Here is a 23,049-nt window from a genome sequence, read left to right as displayed (position 1 = left end):
TGTAAGACTTGACATTTCTCTGCCTCATCTCGCCTTTCTCTAGTAACGGGCCCATGTTCCAGCCTGTCATGACTGGATCCCACATGAGCTGCACCCCCCGATTCCCACCCCATGGTCCCCATAACGGATGAGCTCACTGTCCAGCTTTCTCCAAACCCCAGACGGCCCAGACCGCTGCGGATCCCCATTCGGATCCTCTCAGCCTAGGGAGGAACCAAGTGGCGTTAGTACTTTCTAAATGAAGCCCAGCATGCTTTGACCTCACCCTCCTGCCTCTGGCAGCGTTCCCTCACACCATGCTCTCCCCCACTCTCTAATAGTGAAATTTCAAGTATTAGTAGCAGTTTACGGGGTACCAAGTGCTTTCCACAAAGCTCCTTCGATCCTAGAAGCAGCTGCCAGCCCCTTTTCCTAGCTGAAGGGATACCTGGGCAGTGCCACTGGGCAATGCCCCGAGACCAGGGGTGTTCCCAGGTACTAGGGACAGGGACAAAGGAGCTGGGATTCCCAGCCATGAAGTCCAAAGGGCTTCCTCCTGAAAGGCTGCCGGTCACATCTCCAATCAGGATGAAGACGCAGGCATCCCAGCCGGATGGGCCCGGCAGGACGGGCACTGGAGATGGTATCTAAAGACCAAGCTCAGGTTCACGTCCTGGGAATGTCTAAAGTTCAAGCAAGTTACCTATCGAGCCTCAGTTTCCCTTCTCAAGAAAATAGGAATGTAGTCTAGAGGATCAGCACTGGAGGCGGTATGGCAGTGGGGGGTAAATGCCATCTTCAAGGACGATGGGGGGAAAATCTGTTGTTATATGAAGGGATCAGACACCAGATGGTCCCAGAGGGGATTTAGGCTGGAGGTGAGCCTCTGAGAAGGACCGGCCCAGAAGGTGGTGGGCTTCCCCTCACCAGAGATTGGAGAGGAGGGGTTCTCCATCAGCTTTGGAGAGGATTAGATGGTCTCCAAATTCCCTTTCAATTGTGACATCCTAAGATTCTGGGCTTAGGCATCTCCGGGGTCCCCAGTTAGCGTGAATGTTTCCTTCCAATCCTGCCGGTCTGAACCTTTGATCAAAAAAGGTTGGCCTGCAGGTGAGGGAATGAGGCAACAGGAATGCCCCCTTCACGGATGTGGCACCGGAGCTTGCCAGCAAGACTCAGGCTGGCACAGTCAGCACAGCCATCTCGGCTTGAGATGGGGGGAGGAAGGGGATAGATACTGTTGAGCTTCCTCAACCACAGCTGCCCAACAGAGGCCTGGTAGATAAATCACCAGCGGGATTCAACTGGGGGGCAAATTAATTGGGTTCAATTTATTTGGGGGAAAAGCACATCCCCAAGATGATACAGTGGGGTCTTTCACTGAGCTCTGTGACCGCGCCAGCCCGGCCCCAGAGGTCACTGGGCCAGCCCAGGTGTGGGAAGTGAAGACGCTGGCTCTGGAGGAGCTGATCAGGACGAGCTGAGGTCTCGGAGTCCAGGGGACTTCCCCTTCCACAAGGGTTACATTCCGGAAGTTCCCTTCCCCACGTGGAAATGGAAACGAGCCATCTGCTCTACCTGTGCCAAGTGACAGGTGCTGGAGAGCGCTGGGCCGGGAAGTTAGTGGGAGAAGAGGAGAGGGATGGCGTCTCCTGGTGCTGCCCGGGAGGAGCCACTTCAGGGCTGTGGGAAGGACACTTCTGGCGGTAATCCCTTCTATTCTTCCCCTGTGAGACCAACTGAGGCAGCCCCGTCTGCCAGTCTGGACTGAACTCCAACCCACTGATCATTAATAAATAGCTCCTGTTGGGGGGGGGGGGGGTGTATGTGGGGGGGGAAGGGGAGAGGGACTGCTGCCTCTGGGACACAGAAGCCACCTCAATCACAGGAAGCTTTCTAGAAGTGGAAGGAGACTAAAGAGGGGGGACAGGGGTACGACCCCCAGATCCTTTACTGCTCAGTCAATAATAATAACCGTGAAAACACCGCTGAATAAATAGTCTACTTTCCTGCTGCCGCGCTTCCTGACATCCACAGCCAGGGAAAGGGGAGGAACTCTCTGGCCCTACTCAGCTGGAGGAGGCAGAGAAGGGGACCTCCCCATCCTGGAAGCCCTCTCATTGGTGTTGGGACCCCCCTCCCTAGAGAAAAGAGGGGCCACAGCTTCCATTATCATTGAGGAGACCAAGTATGGGCCCAGCCCAACACGGGAGGAAGCCAACAGGCAGGGAAGAGGCAGGTGGCCACATGGAAACAGGAGGCCACAAAAATGGGCGGCCACGCAGAAACGGGCGGCCACACAAAAATGGGCGGCCACACAGAAACAGGCAGCCACACAAAAATGGGCGGCCACACAGAAACAGGCGGCCACGCAGAAACGGGCGGCCACACAAAAATGGGCAGCCACGCAGAAACGGGCGGCCACACGGAAACGGGCGGCCACACACTCCATGAGGCTCTTAGCTCTTGTCTTTTGAGGACTTGCTTTTGGGATCATGCTTGTTTCCCAACAGCTTCAGCACCTTCATGTTTTTAAATTTGCTTTTCTTCTTTATCCCAGGTTCCGCCTCCTTGTGAAACTCTGTGGGAGGGAGGGTAGAGACGGGCAAGTTTGCTATCAGTGGTGTGGACTCACACAGCTCCTCCGCTGGCATCGGAGCCCAATAAGCCCCGACAGAGACTCCTTCGCTTGAAGGCTACCCTCTGTTGGCTCAGTGGACACACGTAGTACCACAGACCCCAACCCATAATTAAGTCATTCTATTTGTGTTAATTCTCTATATACTTATGTGCCTGGATTTGGGGAGAAAGTTAGGGAATCAGTATTGATCTAGCACCTACCCATTATGAGCCCATTTTATAGATGCTAGGAAACTGAGCTACCTGAAGCCCTCAGGTCTTCACTGTACTATTCAATTGCCCCCATACATTCACAACAGACATATATACGTGTGTGTGTGTGTGTGTGTGTGTGTGTGTGTGTGTGTGTGTGTGTGGATGCTGATTCACATACCACCCCCCCCCCCTTCAGGCCACCACCACACCCACATCCATGACCCATGACCACCCAAGGGCCAATGGAGACACCAGCCTCAGGCACCAGCTTCCCCAGGAACAAGGACAGAGAACAAGATCCTGGGGGTCCCGACCAGAGAATGGCAGTCCCAAGATCTACTCACCTTTCTTCCTGATCATGGCTTCCAACATTTTGTCTTCCTCTTCTTCCCTGAGATCAATGAGAAGGATGAGAGAAAGTCAGCAAGGAAGAAAAGAAAACGGCATAAAACCATCTGATGCTTCTTCCTAAGAGAACTTGCCCAGGGTCATACTAGGAAGTGTTAAGTGTCTGCAACCAGATTTGAACTCAGGTCCTCCTGACTTCAGGGCTGATGCTCTATCCACTGCGCCACCTGGCTGCCCTCCATGTGCCTTTAGAAACAAGGTCTCGATAGTGCCTACCCAACTATCCTGTGAGAGGGGGACAAACATGGAATCTACCCAGAGGTTAGGGCCAGGGAAACTGAGGCTCAAAGGCCCAGGATCAGCCCTAGCTAGAATCATAGCATGTTGGAGCTGGGAGGGCCCATACAGACCATCTAATTCTGGGGCTTTTAACCTGGGGTCCAGGGCTTTGTTTTCAAGGACATCCAGAAAGATGGACTTGTACAAAGGTAGAAAGAGACAGAAAGATAGATGGATGGCTGAAGGGAGAGAGACACACACAGAGACAGAAACAGAGACAGAGAGGGAATGATGAATGGATGGGGGAGAGAGAATGATGGATGGATAGATGAATGGATGGATGGACAGACAGACAGACAGAATGGATGGATGGATAGATAGAGAAGATAGAAAGACAGGCAGACAAAAGACAGAATGATAGAAAGATGAAGATAGAAACAGACAGGCTTTCAGTATCATTTTTTTTTTATAATCCTCTTCTACTTTGCTTTTCTACCCACCATCTTACCTTTGCTATTACTTAACCACCCCATTTCCCAAGGATTCTTCCCTTATCCTCTCCCCCTACCTACCCTTTCACTCTTTCTTTATGTCTTCCTCATTAATATTTACACAACTTATCCTATTCCCATTAATACATACCCTTCTATACCCCATCTTATCCTATTCCCTCCTCTTCTTATTTCTTTATAAATTCTATTTATTATAAAATATAAAATAAAATATTATAAAATTATTATAAAATAAAATTTACAAATAAAAAGGTTTTATACCTTCTGGATATATTATTAAATGTCTGAGATCAGATTTGAACTCAGGTTCTCCTGACTTTAGGGCAGGTCCTCTATCCACTGCGCTACCTAGCTGCCCCCATATTATTTCCTCTTTAACCTGTTCTCAATGTAAGTAGGATTTCAGAACTACCCGTCCTCCTCCCCCGTCTAATTCCTCTGTGTCGGTTCTTGCTCCGGCACCTTACTTGGATAACATTTAGTGTTTCTACCTTTTCCTAAATGGTCTTTACTTTTTATAGAATCACATCATACTCAGCTCTGCCCCAATCTTTCTTTCGAGTTACTAACGACAGTCTTAGACATATGGTTTACATTTCCACGTATAAAACATCAATTTGTCCTTGATAAGTCCCCTGAAATTTGTCTTTGATTTGACTCTCATATGTCACATTTTTCTGTTGTGTTCAGGTCTGTTTACCACAAAAATCTGGCAATCCACTGAGTGTCCATTTTTTCTATTCAGCATTATACTTAATTTTGCTGGAGATAACATTTTTGGCCACAACCCAGGTTCTTTAAGATCTCTGATATTCAGCGTTCCAAGCTTTGTGGTCATTTATTGTGGTCGTCGATATGTCTTGTGTGATTCTGACTGTGCTCTATAATATCTAAAATTTTGTTGTTGTTGTTGCTTTATAAAATTTAATAAAATAAAATGGGGTTTTGAAATTTAGCAATAATGTTCCTGTAGGTGGGGTCTCTTCAGGTGGTGAGTAGTGGATTTTTCCATTTCTACTTTTCCCTCTTGCTCCAACACTTCAGGATAATTTTCTTTAATTAGCATAATTTAACTAAAGATTTCTTATATTACTGTATCCAGATTTTTCTCTTATAATCCTACAGAATAAATCTGAGAACCTGATTCTGAGGAGTATTTAAGTTTGCCAGGAGTCTAGAACTCTAAGAACCCCCGATCTTGTCCAACCCCTTCATTTTACAGAAAAGGATACTGAGTTCCATTGAGGTGATATATAACACACATAGGTTACTCATTCAACCAAAAAATATTCATCATCAGTCATGTCCCATTCTTCATGATCCCTAAAAATACCCTAAGAATGTGGGGATTCTTAGCGACAGACACTGGAGTATTGTGCCATTTCCTTCCCCAGCTCCTTTTACAGATGAAGAAACTGAGGCAAACAAGGTAAAATGACTTGCCCAAAATCATAGAGCTAAGAAGTGCCTGAGACCAGATTTGACCTCAGGAAGAGGAGTTTTATTGACTCCAGGTCCAGCACTCAAGCATCTAAATGCCTTTCAACAAATACACAATGTCCCAAAAGTGTTAGTGTAGTTTTAACCTATAAATCATTTTAGAATTCCACATTAATGTTCAAGGTTATGCATTCATACAATCTAACAGATCAGGAAACTGAGAAACAATAACCAGTGTGAAAAGCTGGTGTTGGCCGGTCCCGAAGTCTCAAGATTACCCAGAAGTGCCCTTGCTGGTGAGCTGGGAGCCTCTGAGATAATTCCAGGAGGCTCCTGGGAATCAGTGCCCTCTCCTGATCTCCAACACTCAACCCTTTATTCCCTTCAAGTAATGAGAGGAAGGAGCCCCTCCTTTCCCTCCCTCTGCACCACAGACTATGTTCCTCAAAAAACCATGGCCACAACGTATAGACAAAAGGTCTCAGGCTCGAACCACCTGATTCCCTGGAACCAGGAAAGGAACCAGATGTTCTGTTGCTCTTTTCAGTAAATGCCTTTGCACTAAGCCTGCTGTCACCTCTGACTGGCAGAGACAAGGGGCACACGCCGCTGGGGGCTCAAGAAGCCTAGTTTTAGCCTTGTGGATCGAGAGAATTTCTTGAACCTGGAGGAGCCATCCCCACAGGGTACCAACCTGCAGTTGCAAGTACCTGGCAGTGGGGGGATGGGAGAGAGGAGAGCGGCTAAGCAAACCCACCCCCATCATGGGGAACAGAAGCCAAAGCCTCCTCTTGCTCACTCACCTCTGCCGGTCTTCATCCAAGCAGTTGACGATGGCATTGCGCTGCTCGATGAGGGTCACCAGCTCCTGCATCAGCACCTTCTCCCTTCCCCGGTCTTCGTCTGTCCAGTCCTTATCTGCCCATGGAGGGAGGAGAGAATAATACAAGCTCAGACCATGAAAAGACATCTCTCAGACTCCCTGGTCTAACCCACGGGGAGTCCTCCAGCAACATCTCCTGCCGGCACTCTCTGAGCCTGCCCTTGGATACTTCTGTCAATGGAGAGCTCACTTCCTGACTGAGCAGTGTGGCCAAGGGGGAAGACCACTGAGCGAGGGGGAAGTGAGGAGGCTACCCTGGGCCCTGGCTCCGGCCACCACTGGACAAAAGTGTCTTGACTCACAAACTGCATCTCCTAAGAGAGGCCCTGGGTTCTTAGAGGGCATCTAATTCAACATTAGTGAGGAAACAGACCCAGAGGGCAGGGGACATGCCAGGGTCCCATCACTAATGAGGCTTTGGGGCAGAAATGTGAATCCAAGTGTTTCAGATTGGGAGTCCAGTGCTTTCTGTGCTATATCACGCCTAGCTCTGCCCATTCTCTTCCCGCTCAAGCCCTGGAAAAGGAGGCTGCAGCCGGCCTTCCCACTTATTCTGTCCTGCCCACACGGCCTCGCCGAGCCCACCCCCTGCCTGCCCATCGATGGCCTGGGAAATGATGGGGGAGAAGGAGGAGGATGGAGTGGGAGGAATGACCCAGGGGATAACCTGGGAGTGGTGAAGGATGTGGGGGAAGAGATGACGGGAGAGTGCCCCAAGCAGGAGGGGAGATGGTGAAGAGGGCGATAACCCCGGGGACACACTCACCTGGCTTGTTGAGAAGGCAGCGCAGCTCATATTCCACATCGGCCTGGCGCTGCTCCAGGTTCTGCTGCTTGAAGCTGTTGGGGACACAGACAAAAGGCTGAGAGCTGGAAGGGCTCCTGAGAGTGGGAGCCAACAGGGATGAGACCCCAGTGGCTTCCCTCTGCAAGGGTGGGGGGCAACGGGTACAGGAGGCTGCAGACACATCCTCAGGCTGGGGCCATGTGCTGGCCACTTCTGTGGAAAGGGCTTTCCCCACCTCCCTTTTTACTTTGCTATAAGGCACGAGAGAGGAGGGAGGCAGGGGAGATGAGGAAGGCAAGAGAAGTGAGGGAAGGGGGGGAGGAGGGGAACCAGTCAGGAAACCTGAGCTTGGCGCCTGCCTCTGACTCCTCAGGACACTGCATATTCTAAGGCTGGAGGGTGTCGAGGGGAGGGAGTTCCCCCTCCTGGGAGTTCCCTGTACTGTAATGGCCCAGGCCCAGGGCCCATACAGAGCCCAGCTCTCTGGGAAGCAGGTGAACACAAAGAGAGACAAAAAGGACCAAGAGCTGATCTACACATGCAGAGTTAGGGCAGAGAGATCCAGAGACAGAGACAGTCATGGAGACAGCCCTCTGCTGCTCACTTACTGTCTGTCTGTCTCTGTCTCTGTGTATGTCTCTCTCTCTCTGTCTCTGTCTCTGTGTCTCTCTCTGTCTGTCTCTGTCTGTCTCTGTCTCTGTCTTTCTCCCTGCCTTCCTCCATCCCTCAGGGGAGGGATGCCCCCTTCATCTGTGCACTCACATATAGATGAGCTCCGACTCCCTCCGGACCAGCATGTGCTTCTCATGAATCAGCTTGAACCAGTCTACCAGCAGGTCATCCTCCCGCCCGTCTGCAAGGGGAAGCACGCAGCCTGAGTGGGGGGCTGGCCCCGAGGCCCGCGGGAAGGGGGAGGGGAACCTCCTGAAAGCCCCCAGGCCAGCTGGGCTGTTTCTGCTTGCCCTCTCCCCCTGGAAGGGAACTGCACAGAGCGGGGAGGCGGGCACACTGCCGCCCTCCCAGATCCCAGCCATGGGCACAGCCTCCTCCCCACCAGGATGCCCGGAACCCAGCGGCCCCGGAGCTCCCAGGAACGGGTCGTGGCCAACCTGCCACAGTCGCCTCCCGGCTCCTCCCCCGGGGCGCCCCACGTACCATTCTCCCCACTGCGGAGCTTCTCCTCCAGGGCCACCCCACGGTGCTCCAGCCGGTCCAGCTGCTGCTCGATGACATCCATCTCTCCATAGAGATCCTCCTCTGGGACGTACTGGTCAGCCTGGACCTGCCCAAAAAGCATGTGGGTGAGAACCAAGGCAAGGCAGGGGGAGGCTGCGGGCGGCCAGCCCCGGGCCCAGGCAAGCCTTCTAAAACTGGGCCATGGACACGGCCGACCCGCACTGGAACGAAAACATCCTTAATGAAGGGAGAGGGAGGAGGGAGAGAGAGGAGGGGGAGGAGGGGGATGGGAGAGGGAGGAGGAAGAGGAAGAAAAGGGGAAGGGAGAGGGAGGAGGGGAGAAAGGAGAAGGAAGAAGAAGGAAGGGAGAGGGAAGAGGAGAAAAGGAGAGGGAGGGAAGAGCATTGGGGGGGGAAGGAGGAAGGGAGATGAAATTTGGGGAGGGTAGAGGGACGAGAAGGAAAGGAGAGAGAAGAAAGGGAGGGGAGAGGGAGGATGGGGAGAGGAAAGTGGAGGAGGAGGAAGAAGAAAAGAGGAAGGGAAAGGGAGGAGGGGGAGAGGAGAGGGTGGATGGGGGAACAGAGAGGGAGGAGGAGGAAAAAAGAGAAGAACAAAGAGAGAGCAGGGGGAAGGAGGAAAGAGGAGAGTGAGTAAGAAGCAGCATGGGCCAGTGAAGAGAGCTGAGTCAGGACGGCCCCAGTTCGAATCCAGCTTCCAGCTCTGACAACAGACCCGTGTGCCCATGGGCCGAAGCTGATCCACAAAGCACAGCACGGTGCCGGGCACACAGGAGGCGCGCTCCCATCCATCCGTCCTTGTTTCACCCCCAGCCTGGCCCGGAGACCCTCAGGGGTCCCAGCCCACGCTCACAGAGGACCCAAATGGGAGGTAGGGGGTGGGTCGGAGAGCTCCAGGGGACGCCAAAGGTACCTTCCGTTTGATGAGCGGGAAGCCGTGTCCGGGCGCAGGCGGCCGCGCGGGCTTGGGGCCCCTCTGGGTTTTCTTCGTCGTTGGGGAAGACATAGGGGATGCCTTCCGATTAAAGGGGTTCTCTTTGCAGGAGGACTGAAAGCAAGCAGAGAGGAGAGAAGAGCCGGCCTGAGGCGGAGGGCGCAGACCACTGACCCAACGATGCAAACTCCCCCTTCTAGAGATCTGGGGGTGTTTTCCAGAGTCCATCGGGTCACTCCTGGCTCAATAAGCTGCAGTGGCTCCCTAGCACCTCTGGGGCAATTAGTCTCTTCTTTCTCCCCTGATGTTCCTCCCCCTCCACACTTACCCCATCTGCCCCCCATCCCCCCCTCGCTGGGACATCCCATCCAGGTGGAGGCTCTCCACCTGGGGCCCTCTCACTGCCACCAGGGGGACCCTGCATGGGCCCTTTCTTCCTGTGTGAGGAGGGGGTTGGGCTTATGGCCTGAGTCCCTCTGGAGCAACGAGTCCGGCCCATGGGAAGGAGCACTCCCTCCCCAAAGATCTCTCCCCCCCAACTAGGGGAGGGGCAGCATCACCCAGACCCAGCACTGGGGCAGGGGCTGCCAAGGGAACAAGCCACAGTAAAGGGGCACAGGGGGCATGTGCCAGCAGTGCCTGAGCCCGCTCCCCGGCTGCCCGACCCCAGGTGTTCCCTCAGGTTCCCTCAGGGCGTCTCTGACGGTACCCAGCCACGGGGAGGGGGAGGGCAGAGGGGACAAGAGGCCGGGCCGGACTCACCTTCACCTGCAGCTGAGGGGACGGAGGGCTGCTTTCTCCCACCAACAAGAACGGGGTGGGGGTGGCCCCGGCGCAGGGCTTGGCGGGCAGGGGGCTCAGGGGCCCTTTGGCACGGCTGGCGGAGGGGCTCGGGGAGGGGCTGGGGGAGGCTTGGTCCCGGCGTGGCGGGGCCACCTCTTCAGAGGAGGAGGCCGAGAGGCTGGCCGGGGCGCCCGGGGCGTGCACGGTGGGCTCAGAGGAGCTCTTGGGCACCACGGGGGGCTCCGGCTCCCCAGGGGCTGGGACGGAGCTCTCCGACGAGAGGCTCTCCACGCTGAGGGCCGGAGACGGGGTCGAAGAAGGCGGCTCTGAGTGCGAGAGGCGAGGTGTGGGGGGGCCGGGAGGGTGCAGAGCTATGGGGGCAAGAGAAGGGCGATGAAACGCGCAGCAAGTCCGGGGTCTGGGGGCGAACAATGCCCAGAACCTGCGGAAGCCATCCGGCCTGGGCTCCACCCCCGCGGCCCCTCCAGTGTGTTCAGTCTGACTGCGCCAGGGATCACCCATGGTGGGGGGGGGGGGGCCGTGGGGGCGGAGCCCAAACTAGCCATACCCAATAGCCATGAGGATGGAGCCCAGATTGGATGTGGCCATGGGGGCGGAGCCCAAAGTGGGTGTGGCCCAGGGGTGGAGCCCAGACTGGCCACACCCAATAGCCATGGGGACAGAGCCCAGATTGGATGTGGCCATGGGGGCGGAGCCCAGAGTGGGTGTGACCAAGGGGTGGAGCCCAAACTAGCCACACCCAATGGCTTGGGGATGGAGCCCAGGCCATGGGGGCGGAGCCCAGACTAGCCATACCCATGGCCATGGGGGATGGAGCCCAGATTGGATGTGGCCGTGGGGGCGGGGTCCAAAGTGGGTGTGGCCCAGGGGTGGAGCCCAGACTGGTCACACCCAATGGCCTTGGGGATGGAGCCCAGACGGGCCATGCTGGGCAGCCACAGGTTGGAGCCCCAGACTGGAGCCGGGCGGCCACGGGAACGGAGGCTCGATGAGAGCGGGCAGGGCCTGGCTTAGCAGGCCCAGTCCCAGATGAGGCTCGAGCTGCCATCCGGCTCAGGAGCCCCAGCCTGGAAGGTCACAGCCAAAGGGAAGAGGAGGAGAGCGGGCGAGGGGCTCACCGAGGGGGGAGGCGCTCGGGGCTCGCGGAGCCGGCCGCTTCTTCGTCCGGGGGCTGCTGTTGGGGGTGATGCCATACCAGGGGTGCAAAGTCTTGGGGGCCTGCTCTGCAGGATTCGGGGGGCCCGGGGCTGCTTCTTCTTCTTCTTCCTCTTCCTCAAAGGGGTTGTAGGGCCTGGGCTCGGGAGCGGCCGGCCGGCTCTCCTGCTCCGGAGCCGCGCTCTCTCCTTGGCTCTCTCCCTCCTCAGTGGCCCGCGAGGGAGTCTCAGGGCGGCTGCCGGGAGGCGGAGGGGCAGGCTTCTTCTTGGGCTCTGCCTGAACCAAGGCCATCCACGGGGGGTCCTTCTTCTTGGGGGCTGTAGCTCTGGAGGAATCAAAAATCAATCCGTCTGTCAAACGGCACATATTAAACACCTCCTGTGTGCCCGGCATTATGCACGCAGAGACCCAGAGAGATGTCGTCCCTCCCTCCGGGAGCTTATGTTCTGTTGGGAGACGCCCCCGAGGGATCCTGGGCACTGGCCTCAGTCCGGCGGCTGTGTGACCCTGGGCCGGCCACTTCACTTAGTCCAGAAGGAATGACGGACCTCGCCTGGGACCCCAAGTCCCTCCCTCTATCGAGAACAGACCCACGTGGATACAAGGACACTACTCAGTGCCCTGAGCGCGGGTGAGGGGATGGGAAAAATCCTAGATCTGCGCCCTGAAGGAAACCAGGAGAGCTGAGGGAGTGGAGGGTCTGGGGGCCAGACTTAGGGGCCTGGACATGGCAAAGGCTTGGAGGTGTCTCCCACCTCCACACGCTGGGAGTGAGGGAGAGCGGAGGCCCATTTGGCTGCAAGAGGGCTAATGTCCGGCAAGGACAGAAGGTGAGACTGGGGCCAGAGAGGGCCACTGCCCTCCCAAATATAGCTTCTTAAAACTTTCCCTTTTTCATCTGAGAAAGTTTTACTCAACCATGGGAATACGGAGATATAAAAGAGGCCCCCAAACCAAACATTTACTGATAAGAAATCCTCATGACCCCCACAATCAGTGAAACTCGGAGGCCTTCGAGGTGGTCGGACCAGCCTGGGCCACTCCCTCACACCCGGTTGGGGGCTTCTGGCCCTCTCACTGGCCTCCTCATTATCAGTTACTTCCTCCCTGTTAATTCTTCCTAACATCCAGCGGAAACCCATCTCTTTGTCCTTCCACCCATTGCCCTGGTTCCCTCCTCCGAGGCCAAAGCAGGATGGACAGACGCTGCTGCCTTGGGACATCCCTTCACATACTGGAAGGCCCCCAGTCCTTCTGACCATAGTGGCCAGCCCCGCCCCCCAGGCCGGCCTTCGCTGGACCTTGCCCACTGGGAAAGCTTCCAAGGAGGGAGATTAGCCAGCCTTTCCCTCTGAGCCTCCCAGCAATCCCCCTCTTGTTTCATCAGCGTGGGGACCGCCCCTCCCTGATGACACAGGCTGAAACCCCTCTGTGTCTCCAGGGGTGCTGGGGGCCGAGTCCTGCCACCCCCCAACCCCCCCCTCCCAGATCCCTGGGGTTGCCCTATCCAGAGGCTAGGGCAGAGGTCACCAGCCAAGAGTCACCATAGGGGCACCCAGGGAGGTCCAGAGACCCTCCACAGCTTCCCAGAGAAGCTCCTCTCCAGAACACAAGAAGTGCTCCCTAAAGACGCACGGACTCAGCTTCCTGAGTCCCAAGCCCGCGGTTACTCAGCTGCCAGGGTGGAGGCTCGGGGCAGTCTCCGGGGCTGCGGGAAAGGGAACGTACCGGTCGGAGGCCCTGGGCGGCCCACGTGGTTTGGGGACTGGGGGGCTGGAGTCATGCAGCCGTCCTAGATGGAGAGTAAGAGAGAGACGGCCCTTGTTGGTGGCTGTGGGAGCTTTGCCTGAGTGGCCAGAAGCCTGTGCTTCCTGGGGAGGGAGACATCCACCCACGCTGCGACCCAAAGGACCAGCCGGAGCGGGGGGTCAGGAAGCTCTGGGTTCAGGTCCTGGCTCTCACCACCCTGATGGAGGGGCCCAGCTAACACAGCAGCTTCCTCCATCAGAAAGCCGCCCAGCAGGTGCCCGGGAGCTGGGACCTCCCCCCATCGTGAGGCTCGAAGCACCCCCCCAGGAGCCGCTATCAGCTCCCGGCAGGGAGACGGCTCCAGTCAGAGGTCTGGCCCGGCCTGCAGATGTCAAAACTGCTCTGGGCCCATCCTCTGGGGCAGGCAGGGCCAGGTCTGGGGGGACCTCTGAGGAGGTGGGCGAAGAGCCCCCAGCCACCAGGGCTCCACACGCTCCCAGGGGCCTGGAAGGAGCTAGAGGAGGCTGCCTTCCCAGCACCAACTCAGCAAATCACAGCCCTCTGGCCGTCAGTTTTCTCATCTGTAAAATGGGGGTGCAGCTGGGGGCAGGGGCTGTGATTTGGGCATTCACTCAGCAAGCCAGGCCCCCAGGGGACATGGAGCCGAGTCCAGCAGTTCCTGCCCTCAAGGAGCAAACCTTCTACGAGCAGGGCTCACGTTAGTAAATACGGACTACATGCAAAGAAAGAAATACGGAAGGATTTAGGAGGAGGGGCTCTGGGGTCAGGGCCCGGGGTCTGGCAGCTCCAATCTGGGCCTTACTAGCTGGCTGACCCCGGGCAAGTCACTTCTCCCTGTCGGCCTCAGTTTCTTCCTCTGCAAAAGGGGGGCATTGGACTACTGAGCCCGATACGCCTTGCAGCTCTCTAACTCATGGAGTTCCCGGGGCCCTGGGGGGGAGGGGGAGGCTGGAAGGCTTCAGAGGCTCCTGGGGCCACCTAGGACACACCCATAGCAGACATGTGCTGAGAGTCCACCAGGGGGCGCAGGGCCAGCCGGGCCTGGGTGAGCCTGGAGACCGGGGAGGGGAGCTCCTGCTCTGGGCCCGGGGACCCCTCAGTGGGCCTGGTTGTGGGCCCCGCGGTGGGCGACTCCCGCCCAGGGCCCCAGTCGGACTCCTCCTGCCCCTCTGTGAGGCCCTGGGCGCCCCGCGGCCCCCACTCACCGTTCACCAGGCAGCCGCCCTGCTCCCCGGGGCTCTCCCCCTGCACGCTGGAGCGCGGCCGGGGGACGGGCTGGGGGCTGGCGGACGTCTCCGAGGCCTTCCTGGGCGCGGGGGTCGGCCGGGGGGCCGGCGGGGAGCCCAGCTCCTGAGGCTTGCTGGGAAGGGGGGGCTTGCACACAGTCTGAGGCGGGGGCTCCGAGCCGGGCTGGGGCTCCCCCCGGAGCCTCCTGGAGACGGCAGCATCCTCGCTGTCCTCCGCCGGGCCGGCCGCGTCTGGGGGTAGCAGGGCCGCTCGGGGCCTGCCCTCGGCGCCCCCCTGGGGGCCCAGCTTGCCCCGGTGCTGGGTGCACACAAAGGTGCCCACCTCCGGCCCGTTCTTGTAGGCTCCGGGGAGCAGCGTGCTGGAGCACTCCTTACACCTGGGGGCGAGAGACGGCGTGAGCGGGGCGGGGGTCCCGAGGGGCGGGGGTCCCGAGGGGCAGGGGTCCCGAGGGGCGGGGGAGCAGCGAGCCAGAGCCGGAGGGGACAGCCCCTCACCCAGCAGAGCCTGCACCCAGAGCGCTGAGATCACCAGCGGGCGGTCTGACCCTCCACCTTACACCTGGGGAAACTGAGGCCCGGGGGAGGGGCCAGGACGGAGGCAGGCTCAGGGCAAGCTCAGCCCTGCCCGCTCTGGGAGCCCCCGCCCCGCCCCCCCCCCCAGGCCCCGGGCAGGGCGCTCACCTGAAGCACTGGCGGTGGTAGAGCTTGCCCTCCACCAGGTACCGCTGCACCAGGTGGACGTGCTGCCCGCAGGAGGCGCAGGTGCTGCTGGGGATGCCGCGGGAGCCCTGCTCCGCCAGGCTTTCGGGGGCCGCCGCCCGCTCCTCCTGGAAGCAGAGCCAGCCCCGGGGCGGGGTCAGAGCGGCCCCAGCCCCGGCTCTCGGGGGGCTGCCGCCACAACCCTCCTGGATGGGACTCGGGGCCCCCCAAGGACACAAGAGCAAAACCGGGGCCCCCAGGGCTCTGAACCTGGAACCCGCCGGAACCGTTCACCGACCGCATCTCAGCGGGCTCGGCGCCTCCCCCATCCGCTGCATTGCGCGCTGTGGCTCTGAAACCACGGCCGAGGAGGGTCAAGCCTGGCCACGGGAGGGCCCGCCACTGACCCAGGGCTCCCTGCGCTCGGCCTGAGCTCCCCGGCCCGGCCTTCCCCCTGGGGCACGGGCCTCCCGGCCTCCCCCCTCCCCAGGGAGCCCCCGCAAGCCTCGCCCCTTCCCTCCCGGCCCCGGGGAGAGGCCCCCACCCCGCACCCACCTGGATCCCGCCACCTTCAGCATCAGCGTGGGGAGCTGCCCCGGATGAGGAAGAGGAAGGAGCAGCTGGGAACTTCCTGGGTGGAGAGACGCCGGCTGGGGAGAGACGGCGAGAGGCTCCGGCAGCTGGCAGAGATCTCGGACTCCTGCTCATGGCAGGGCCCGGCCCCAAGGGCTGCGGGGAGGATGCGCCCCCTCCTCTCAAAGACTTCACAGCTGGGGGGTCAGGACGCACCCCTCCCTCCCTTTCTGTGGTACTTTGAGAAGTGGAGAAAGGGGACAAAGCCCCCCAAGAACAAAGAGGCTCAAGAGATGGATTATTTGTCTGCAGGGGGAGGGGACTTATGCTTCGGACAGGGGGCTGGACACGATGACCCCCGATGACCCTGAAGGCTGCCCCCAACTCAGCAAAGCATCAGCGCCTCCGACGGCCTCAGCTCCTTTTGTGCCCTTCTTCCCCTCTCCCCCCAGTGATCAGCACAGCGCCGGGCACATAGTAGGTGCTCCCTAAGTACCTACTGACAGATCAGCCCCCCCCGCCTTCCAGTTCAGCTCCTCTGCCAGGACATGGCCCTCAGACCTCCCCTCTGGGACCCCCAGAGGGGTGGGAGGGTCCTGGAAGTGTCTGGAGGCGGGGGGCTCACCTTGGCTGGGGTTGGTGAAATAGTTATAATACTGGGACACATAGGTCATGATGCTCAGGCAGTCGGGCACGCTCATGGAGACCATGTCGTTGGGGTCCAGCAGGGCCGGGATGCCCAGCTCGCGCTCCGCCACCTCAAAGGCCTGGGGGGGGATGGGAGACGGCGTGAAACGGGGGTCCCGGGCACAGAGACAGGGGCATCAAACAGGGGTCCCGGGCACAGAGACAGGGGCATCAAACAGGGGGTCCCGGGCACAGAGACAGCATGAAACGGGGGTCCCGGGCACAGAGACAGCATGAAACGGGGGTCCCGGGCACAGAGACAGCATGAAACGGGGGTCCCGGGCACAGAGACAGCATGAAACGGGGGTCCCGGGCACAGAGGCAGCATGAAACGGGGTCCCGGGCACAGAGGCAGCATGAAACGGGGTCCCGGGCACAGAGACAGGCAGCATGAGGCTCCTGGGGCCTGGGACCAGCCTCCCCCGGGGGCTGATTCCTGCCAGGTCTCAGGGAGGACGGGACGGTGGCTTCTGGGAGGGACAGACAGCCTGGTTTCCTGGACCAGGCAGCACAGGCCACAGGGCGGTGGGAGAAAGGAAAGGCAGGGGGCGGGGGGCAAGCTGGGCAAGCGGGACGGGCACGGGGCCCCGCGGCTGGCGGCTCTCCCCTGGCGTCCGGAGCCGGGCTGGGCGGGCAACGTGGCCCGGCTTAGCAGAGCCCAGCCCCTCCCCGGGCACCCGCCTTCTGTTCCCGCTTTTGTTCTAGGCCCCATCTGTCTGGACTCACCAGGCGGTTATTTTCATAAACGTTGTCCTTGGAGAGCGAGTCGAAATCTCTGGAAGAGACAAAGACAGGACAGTGAGGGACGGACGGGGCTCGGGGGGCCGCGGGGGAGGGAGGCAGGGCTCCGGCCAGGGCCTGACACTAGGTCCAAACCAGAGCCCGGACTCGGCTTCTAGGAAGTCTGGAGGAGACAACTTTTAACTGGGGGATGGGAGGAGTAATCCAGGAAGGCTTCAAGGAAGGAGGGGCGACTGAGCCAAGCCCTGGAGAAGGGATTCTCGTAGGACTTGGAGCCATTTTTACAGAGGGAGAAACCGAGGCTGGAATGCTTCAGAGATGGAAAGCACAAGAAGCAGGGTCTTCCGCCTATTTTTAAAACAAACTATCTTAAGAAAAAAGCCCTTAGACGGGTTACGTGGCTCAGTTCTGCAGGGCAGGTAGGGGGGAGAAGGGGCCGGAAGCATCATATGCTCTAAGGAAGTGGGGCTCAGGGGGTTCCCCCGCCGAGCCAGGCCGCCAGCCCCCCCCCCAAAGCGGGCTGCCCTTGAACGCGGGGCCCTCGGTCTGGCGTTCTCTGACTTGTGTGTCTCCGCCTGCCTCCCCAGACTGGCTGGCACAGGCTACACGCCTCCTGGGCACCCGGGCCTGCGGGCAAGGGCCCCACTGGGTCCCCCCACGATGAGACCCCCGTGAGCAGGACCATGGTTGGGGGGCAAGGGCGGGCCCAACCCCTCGGGTCCTGGCTGGGGCCTGCATCGGCACCGAGGGCTCCTGGGGCATTTCCAGGGAGAGGGAAGGGGGGGGGGGCAGCTGGCTGAGCGGCGGCTCAGTCTGAGGCTCCTGGCCACGAAACCATAAACAGGACAGAGAGCGCCCACAAAGGGTGGGGAAGCACTCTCCTGGCACCCGCTCCGTGGTGGGCAAAGGGGCCAGAGCGAGCCTCCAGGAGGACACTCCTGGGCCCGAGATCCCAGACGGAGGCCGGCCCAGCCTTCGAGGGCCCGGGAACCGGAACCCTGCAGGGGCCCACTTAGAACCTAGGATCTCAGATCCGGATTTGGGGGGGACCTTTAAAGTCTCATAGTATAGATGAAGGAAACTAAGGGCCACAGAGGTCACACAGTGTCTGAGCTGAGACCAGAACCCCGTCTTCTGAAGTCCAAGTCTACTTCCTTATACACTTCACTGCAGGCTTAGAACATTTTATACAAGGGCTAGGAAGGAGGGGGCTTAGAACAGGGGATGTCAGAACTGGGAGGGGGCTTAGAACAGGGGGTGTCAGAGCTGGGAGGGGGCTTAGAACAGGGGGTGTCAGAGCTGGGAGGGGGCTTAGAACAGGGGGTGTCAGAGCTGGGAGGGGGCTTATAACAGGGGGTGTCAGGGCTGGGAGGGGGCTTAGAAACAATCTTTTCCAATGACATTTTACAGCTAAAGATACTGAGGCTCTAATATGGCTTCCCACTCCTCAGCCACCCCTCACCAAAGGGTCCCAGCCACAGGCCCGTTCTCCCTGCTCCTGCCACATCCTGTGGCTTTGGGCCCCTTCAGTCCTGCTCAGTGAGTCTCAGTTTCCCCACACATCCAGGAGCGTCTCAGAGACCCTCGAGCCCTTCCACGTTAACGGAGCTGGCATTCGGAGAATGCTTCCGCCAGCCCTGGGAGGGGCCTGCACCTCCTCCGAGCCTGTTTTTCCAGCTGTGACCCAGGGCCTCACTCACCTAGAGTTCCTCTCCCTGCCCCAGCCCAGCTCCCCCACCAGGGGATCCTTTCCCCCTTTCTCTCGGTCCTGGGCGGCTGAAACCAGCCGGGGCAGCCCTTCCCCCCGCCAGGAGGCAATGCCCTTGTAAGGGGGCCTGGGAGGTTGACCAGGCTGCCCACAGATGGGCACGGAGCCAAGCCCCAGAGCAGCCCCATCCGTGGCCAGGGAGGCCGGCTTCCTTTCCTAAATTGGGGAGATCTGGGCTTGGCTTTTTGCTTTGTTTTCTGAGAGGAGAAGGGCTTGTCCTGTAACTTCACCAATATAGGGGAACTCATCCCAGTACGAGAGCTCCCTTCCCTGAGGCCCAGGGGGCTGGGCTGTTTGTGAACTTAAATCCAGCCTCAGATACTTAGCAGCTGTGTGATTCTGAGCAGGTCACTGCGGTGCCTCAGTTTCCTTATCTGTAAAATGATCTAGAGAAGGAAACGGCCAATCCCTGCATTGTGTCTGCTGAGAAAACCCTGTTTTCTTCAGTTTCTTCACATGTAAAATCAGCCAGAGAAGGAAATGGCCAACCTCTCCATTGTATCTGCCAAGAAAACTCTCTTTTCCCTCAGTTTCCTCATCTATAAAATCAGCCAGAGAAGGAAATGGCCAACTCCTCCAGCGTATCTGCCAAAAGGAGGGGAAAAAAAAAATCCTCTTGCCTCAGTTTCCCCATTTGTAAAATCAAAGAAGGAGATGGCCAGCCCCTCTAGTATCTCTGCCAAGAAAACCCCAAATGGGGTCACAAAAAGTCATGACTGACTGAACAACACCCATTATCTTAGGCTATAAATTCACGGAGGACACCGTGAGAGGTTAATTCATCCCCCCCGGGGCAGCACTTCTGACGCCAAGGGGCTCACCCCCAAACTGTGTGCCTAAGGAAGGCTAGTGGGAAACGCGCTGGGGGTCTGGGCGCAGGAGACCCCGGGGCCATCCCTGAGGGTTGGCCAGTCCCCACGCACAGCGTACAGGATGTGGCTGCAGAGATTTCTCCCCGCCAGCCGTGACCCAGAACAAGCTCCCGACACGGGGGTCCCTCTGTCTCCCTCTCATCTGCCCTCCAGAGCATCTCACCCCCTGAACCCTATTATTTTCTCCAAAAACACTGGTCTCATTCCCAGGGCCAGAATGGGGTCTTCAACGTCCTCCCAAGTCTCCCTCGGGGCCCCAGTAACCCAGCTTCCAACCCCCGCGGGAAGAGAGGAGCCTCTGGTTCCTGAGCGGGTGAGAATGGGCAGGGAGGGAGAAGAGTGTGGCTGTCTGTGCCCTCTGCCCTCTGCCCTCACAGACTGGCTGACCACCTTTAAGCAGATGTAACACACGCACAAGGCGAGAATCCCCGCGCCGGCTGGAAGACGTCCGAGATCACCCACATCGGCGTGTCCGTCCGGGGGACGCCCGGCTCTGAGGCTTCCTGGGGTCTCGCCCTGGCTGGAACCCTAACCCCCGGGCTCCGGTGCCGGCCCCCTCAGCTCCCCGTCTGGGACGTCAGACTCGGCCGGCCCAGCCCCGGCGTTCCCGTCAGCAGCTGAGAGGGAAAGGCCCCCGAGCCAGGCTCCCATTGTACAGACGGAGAAACAGAGGCTTCCCCGCCCCCCCAGAGCTCCGGGGCTTCCTCCTCTCTCCTCATGGACCCCTGCCTGCGCCCGGAGAAGGAGCACGGCCGAAGGCCGGGCGGGCCGGGAAGGAGCTCAGAGTCTGGGACTGGCCAGGACAATGGTGCGATTTTATTCCCCAGGGAGGGAACTGACTGGCGCAAGGGAACCAGCGGGCCGGTGCTCGCCCGGGGCCCCGACCCCCCCATCTCTGCGCCCAGGACTTTTCCCCCAAAGTGTGGGGAAGCACCGCGGCCTGGCCCAGGGCGCCCCTGCTCCCCCTGCGCCCGAGGGACGGCGGGCACCGATGGGCCCTCCCGCCGCCTCCCCCACGCCTCCTTTCCACAGGCAGGGAGTGGAAACCCGCTCCTCGCCAGGTAACAGGCCTCCCCCAGAGAGGCCCCGGCTCCCAGGGCTGCTCCCGGCCCCCGCGACCCCCTCTGGCTCATCAGCCTCCGCTTCCTCCTCTGAAACATCTGGGGCTTCTGGGCCCGCCGGCCACTAACCCCAAGTCTTAAACTCCTCCATCTGAAGCGCCAAACACCCTATGGCCAAACCGGGGCAAAGCAGGCCAAAGCGGGCCAAAGCGGGCCAAAGCGGGCCAAAGCGAGCCAAACTGGGCCAAACCAGGCCAAACTGGGCCAAACCGGGCCAAACCAGGCCAAACCGGGCCAAAACAGGCCAAAGAAAGCCAAAAAGGGCCAAACCAGGCCAAACCGGGTCAAAACAGGCCAAAGCGGGCCAAACCGGGCCAAAGCGGGCCAAAACGGGCCAAAGCAGACCAAACCGGGCCAAAACAGGCCAAACCGGGCCAAACTGGGCCAAAACGGGCCAAATCGGGCCAAACCGGGCCAAAATGGGCCAAAGCGGGCCAAAACGGGCCAAACCGGACTGGAAACAGGTAACAAGATAAAAGGCAAGAACGGCAGAAAAGGGCAGATTTTCAATGAAATTTGCCTGTGACCCACAAGAGGTTGTTATGGAGTCGGACCCCCACAGCCTCCACCATTGGGGCCCAGGCTCTCATCTGCAAATACAGGGTGTGGACCAGGTCTCTGAAGCCCCTCCTCCCACCCCCCCAACATGGCTCAGGTCTGGGAACACATCCAGGGAGCTACCCAGCAGGAGCAAGAGGCAAGCCTAAGCAGTGACCTCTGGGCCGGGCCTGGAGGAGAACTGCCAGGAGGCGGTGAGCAACACTGGCTGGGGGGGGCTCAGGTGGCTGGTGCTCCGGCACTCCCACACAGCGCACTACACTCTGTGCTCTCACTGCGCGCTGGCACTAGTCACACACACACACACACACACACACACACACACACACTGACCCACTACACACTCACACCAGTCTCACACACACACACACACACACACACACAACAATCACACACACGTCTCACACACACTGACCCACTACACACATGATACACTCACCACACACACTACAATCACTCACACCAGACACACACACACACATACACACACACACACACACTACAATCACACTCACTAACACACTACACACACTACGGTCACACACACACACACCAGTCGCACACACACACACACATACACACACACACATACACACACACACACACACTACAATCACACTCACTAACACACTACACACAAACCCGCGCTCCAACACAAACTTACACTCGCACTCACACAACTCCAGCCACACTAGCACAGCCCAGAGGCAGGAGAAAGAGCCCCTTGTCCCGCTCCACGGGCAGTGCCATCACACAGGCTGGGAGGGGGGGAGCCTCCTCGGGGCGTGAGCTCTCGGACCGGGCTGAGCCCCCCGCCCCGGGCCCCGGGCCCCAGACGAGGCGAAACTGACAGATCTCTGCCCCGTGCTCCCCCGACTTCCTGTCTCGGGCTGGCGGGGTCTCAGGGTCAGCGGCTCCCCCCGCCCCCCTCCCGTTGCCCGCAGGTCCGCAGCGCCCAGCTCCCACCCCGGATCCCCCTCCTCCCGCTGCCGTCCCTCCCCTCCTGTGCCTCCTCCCCTCCCCCCACCCCCTCGCACTCACAGCAGCTCGGGCCGGTGGCTGTGCAGGAGGGCGCAGAAGGCCAGGCCGTCCCGGAAGGAGCCGCTCAGGTCCCGGATCTCCACGCCGGGGTAGCCCCGGCACTGGCTGCGGCACCAGGCCAGCAGCGCGGCCCGGGGCCCTGCCATGGTCCCGCCGCCGCCGCCGCCGCCCCTGCTCGTCCTCCGGCTGCGCCCCGCGGGACCCCGGCTCTGGCGGCTGCGCTGCGGGTTGGGCTCGGGCTGCTCCTCCCCTCCCTCCTCCTCCCGCCCCTCCTCCCCGGCCCTGCTCAGACCTGTCCAGCCTGCCCCGCCCCGCCCCGCCCCGCCGGGCCCGGCCCGCCTGGCGCTTACTCACCCGCCCTGCCCGGCTCGGCTCCTTATACGGGGCAGGGCGGTCCGGGACATGGGGGAAGGAGGCCCCCCACCCCCAGCTCTCCCTCCTCCCACCCTCCAGACCCCCGTCCTCCCCAAGGGATTCCCCTCCAGGCGTCCCCCCCCGCGGCGTTCTAGAGCGGCCCCCAGAAGCCCCCGGCGCACGTGCTCAGGGGATTCCCCCGGGGCTACTGCAGATAGACATCTCCTGGGCTCCGCCGGAGCCTGGAGCTCCGCAGCGTCCCTCCCCAGCACACGGGTCTAAGGGACTGAGTCCCTTCCCCCAGATGAGCAGATAAACCAGAAGCAGCGCCCTCCCCCCAGAGGGACGCGTGACCCCCCCCCCCCAAACCCAGCAGACCCTGCGAGGTAAGCCCAAGCCAAGCACAGAACCCGGTCACATGCATCGGTCCTGCCCTGCTCCCCCACCCCGGTCAGTCCCTTGACCCGGG

General features: G+C 59.6%; 1 protein-coding gene across 1 annotated transcript; it reads right to left on the bottom strand.

The window, feature by feature from the left end:
• Positions 1-1,284: 1,284 nt before the first annotated feature.
• Positions 1,285-22,400, bottom strand: MICALL1 (MICAL like 1). The gene is made up of 16 exons (XM_051961930.1): positions 22,227-22,400; positions 16,852-16,900; positions 16,064-16,205; positions 15,421-15,515; positions 14,848-14,993; positions 14,125-14,543; positions 12,878-12,941; positions 11,113-11,474; positions 9,953-10,344; positions 9,170-9,304; positions 8,219-8,345; positions 7,826-7,916; positions 7,043-7,116; positions 6,197-6,311; positions 3,159-3,205; positions 1,285-2,560 (listed from the first exon to the last, which is right to left on the bottom strand). Exons 1-16 carry the CDS (start codon positions 22,370-22,372, stop codon positions 2,439-2,441), a joined length of 2,526 nt encoding a protein of 841 aa, XP_051817890.1. The 5' UTR covers positions 22,373-22,400; the 3' UTR covers positions 1,285-2,438.
• Between the last annotated feature and the right edge of the window lie 649 nt (positions 22,401-23,049).

This window comes from Antechinus flavipes, chromosome 5, assembly GCF_016432865.1.
Source record: "Antechinus flavipes isolate AdamAnt ecotype Samford, QLD, Australia chromosome 5, AdamAnt_v2, whole genome shotgun sequence".
Taxonomy (NCBI): domain Eukaryota; kingdom Metazoa; phylum Chordata; class Mammalia; order Dasyuromorphia; family Dasyuridae; genus Antechinus; species Antechinus flavipes.
The sequence above is the reverse complement of the archived record's forward strand: the minus strand, read 5'-3'. Positions and strand labels throughout refer to the sequence as shown.